Here is a 1,214-nt window from a genome sequence, read left to right as displayed (position 1 = left end):
AAAAAAAAAAAAAGAAAAAAAAGAAAAAGAAACCTTTCTTAAAAAATGAACAATATTGTCATCACACAGCATAATGTTTGAAATGAAATATAAACTTTAAAAATATATTATTCATACCTGCACCTCCGCCTATGCTTAGAATCTTAATTTCTGATTTTGTGTCTCCAATCCTGAAAGAAAAAAAATTATGTAGTTTTAGAAAAATGTGTTAGGTGCTTTGTGAAATCTGATTATCTAGTCTAGTTGAAGAGAACAGACTAAAAATACAATGAACGAAAACTAGGCCAACATGAAAGTTCCCAATTATACCAGTTATATTGCCATCTTTAGAGTATATTTCAAAATACAGGTTTTATTCATTAACAATCTTGAACTGGGAGACTTGGAAATGGCATTATGTACATCTCAGAGGTAGAAAATGTCATTTGTTTGGATATTGTTTGGAGAACAAGAATAGAAAAAGTGGAGTTTCAAGTCTGGTAATATAATAAGCCACCCATCGTAGATAGGGGAAAGGCTCAGGTGGTTCCCACTATCTATAATGTCTGCCTTCTTTCCTCCCCTACCCCCACTTTTTTTTTCACCTTACTTTTAATGAACAAATGTTTATTAAACATGTATTATGTGTATTCTATCCTAGGCATTAAAAAAAAAGATATCACTTTGCTCTCAAAATGAAATGTGAGACAATAAAGCCCTGAATTATGACTCAGGTACTAGAAATAGAATGAAGTAGATAGATTGGGAAATAAGCCAGTAGGACTTGCTGTTAGACTGATGTGAAGACGTAAGAAAAAAAAAAATATGGGTGCGCAATGACTTCCCTGTTTCAGGCTTGGATGACTGGGAAAAGGGTGATGCCAAAAAGGAAGCTGAGAAATATAGTTTGGTAACAAGCTTATGTTTTTGTCAGGGCTTTTTAAAAAAATAAAGAAGAATTCGGCAAACATTTGAATTTGCAAGATTTAAGCTGGGAGAAGAGAAATCGGGGCCAGGGATATATTCTGGAGAATCATCATCATAAAGTAATAGTCAATGCTAGAAGAGTAGATTCCATCACCCAAAGTTACTGCAGAGTTAGAGTAGTAGTGGATGGTGATCCAATATCAACTTCTAAAGATAACTGGATTGTGAAGAATACACAAAGAAGACAGAGAAGAAAAGAAAGCACAGAGAAGTACTAGAGTAACTGGAGGCAGAGAAAGCCCTTAGTC

General features: G+C 34.0%; 1 protein-coding gene across 1 annotated transcript in view; it reads right to left on the bottom strand.

The window, feature by feature from the left end:
- HNMT (histamine N-methyltransferase) overlaps positions 1-172 on the bottom strand; it is a gene marked incomplete at its 5' end in the record, with an annotated part of 50,827 nt that extends 50,655 nt beyond the window's left edge. The window contains one exon of the mRNA XM_011995102.1: positions 118-172. Within this exon, the coding sequence (XP_011850492.1) occupies positions 118-172 (55 nt within the window). The remainder of the gene's footprint in view (positions 1-117) is intronic.
- Between the last annotated feature and the right edge of the window lie 1,042 nt (positions 173-1,214).

The sequence above is a fragment of the Mandrillus leucophaeus genome, unplaced genomic scaffold (assembly GCF_000951045.1).
Source record: "Mandrillus leucophaeus isolate KB7577 unplaced genomic scaffold, Mleu.le_1.0 Scaffold471, whole genome shotgun sequence".
NCBI classification, from domain to species: Eukaryota; Metazoa; Chordata; class Mammalia; order Primates; family Cercopithecidae; genus Mandrillus; species Mandrillus leucophaeus.
This window is presented reverse-complemented; position numbering and strand designations above follow the sequence as displayed.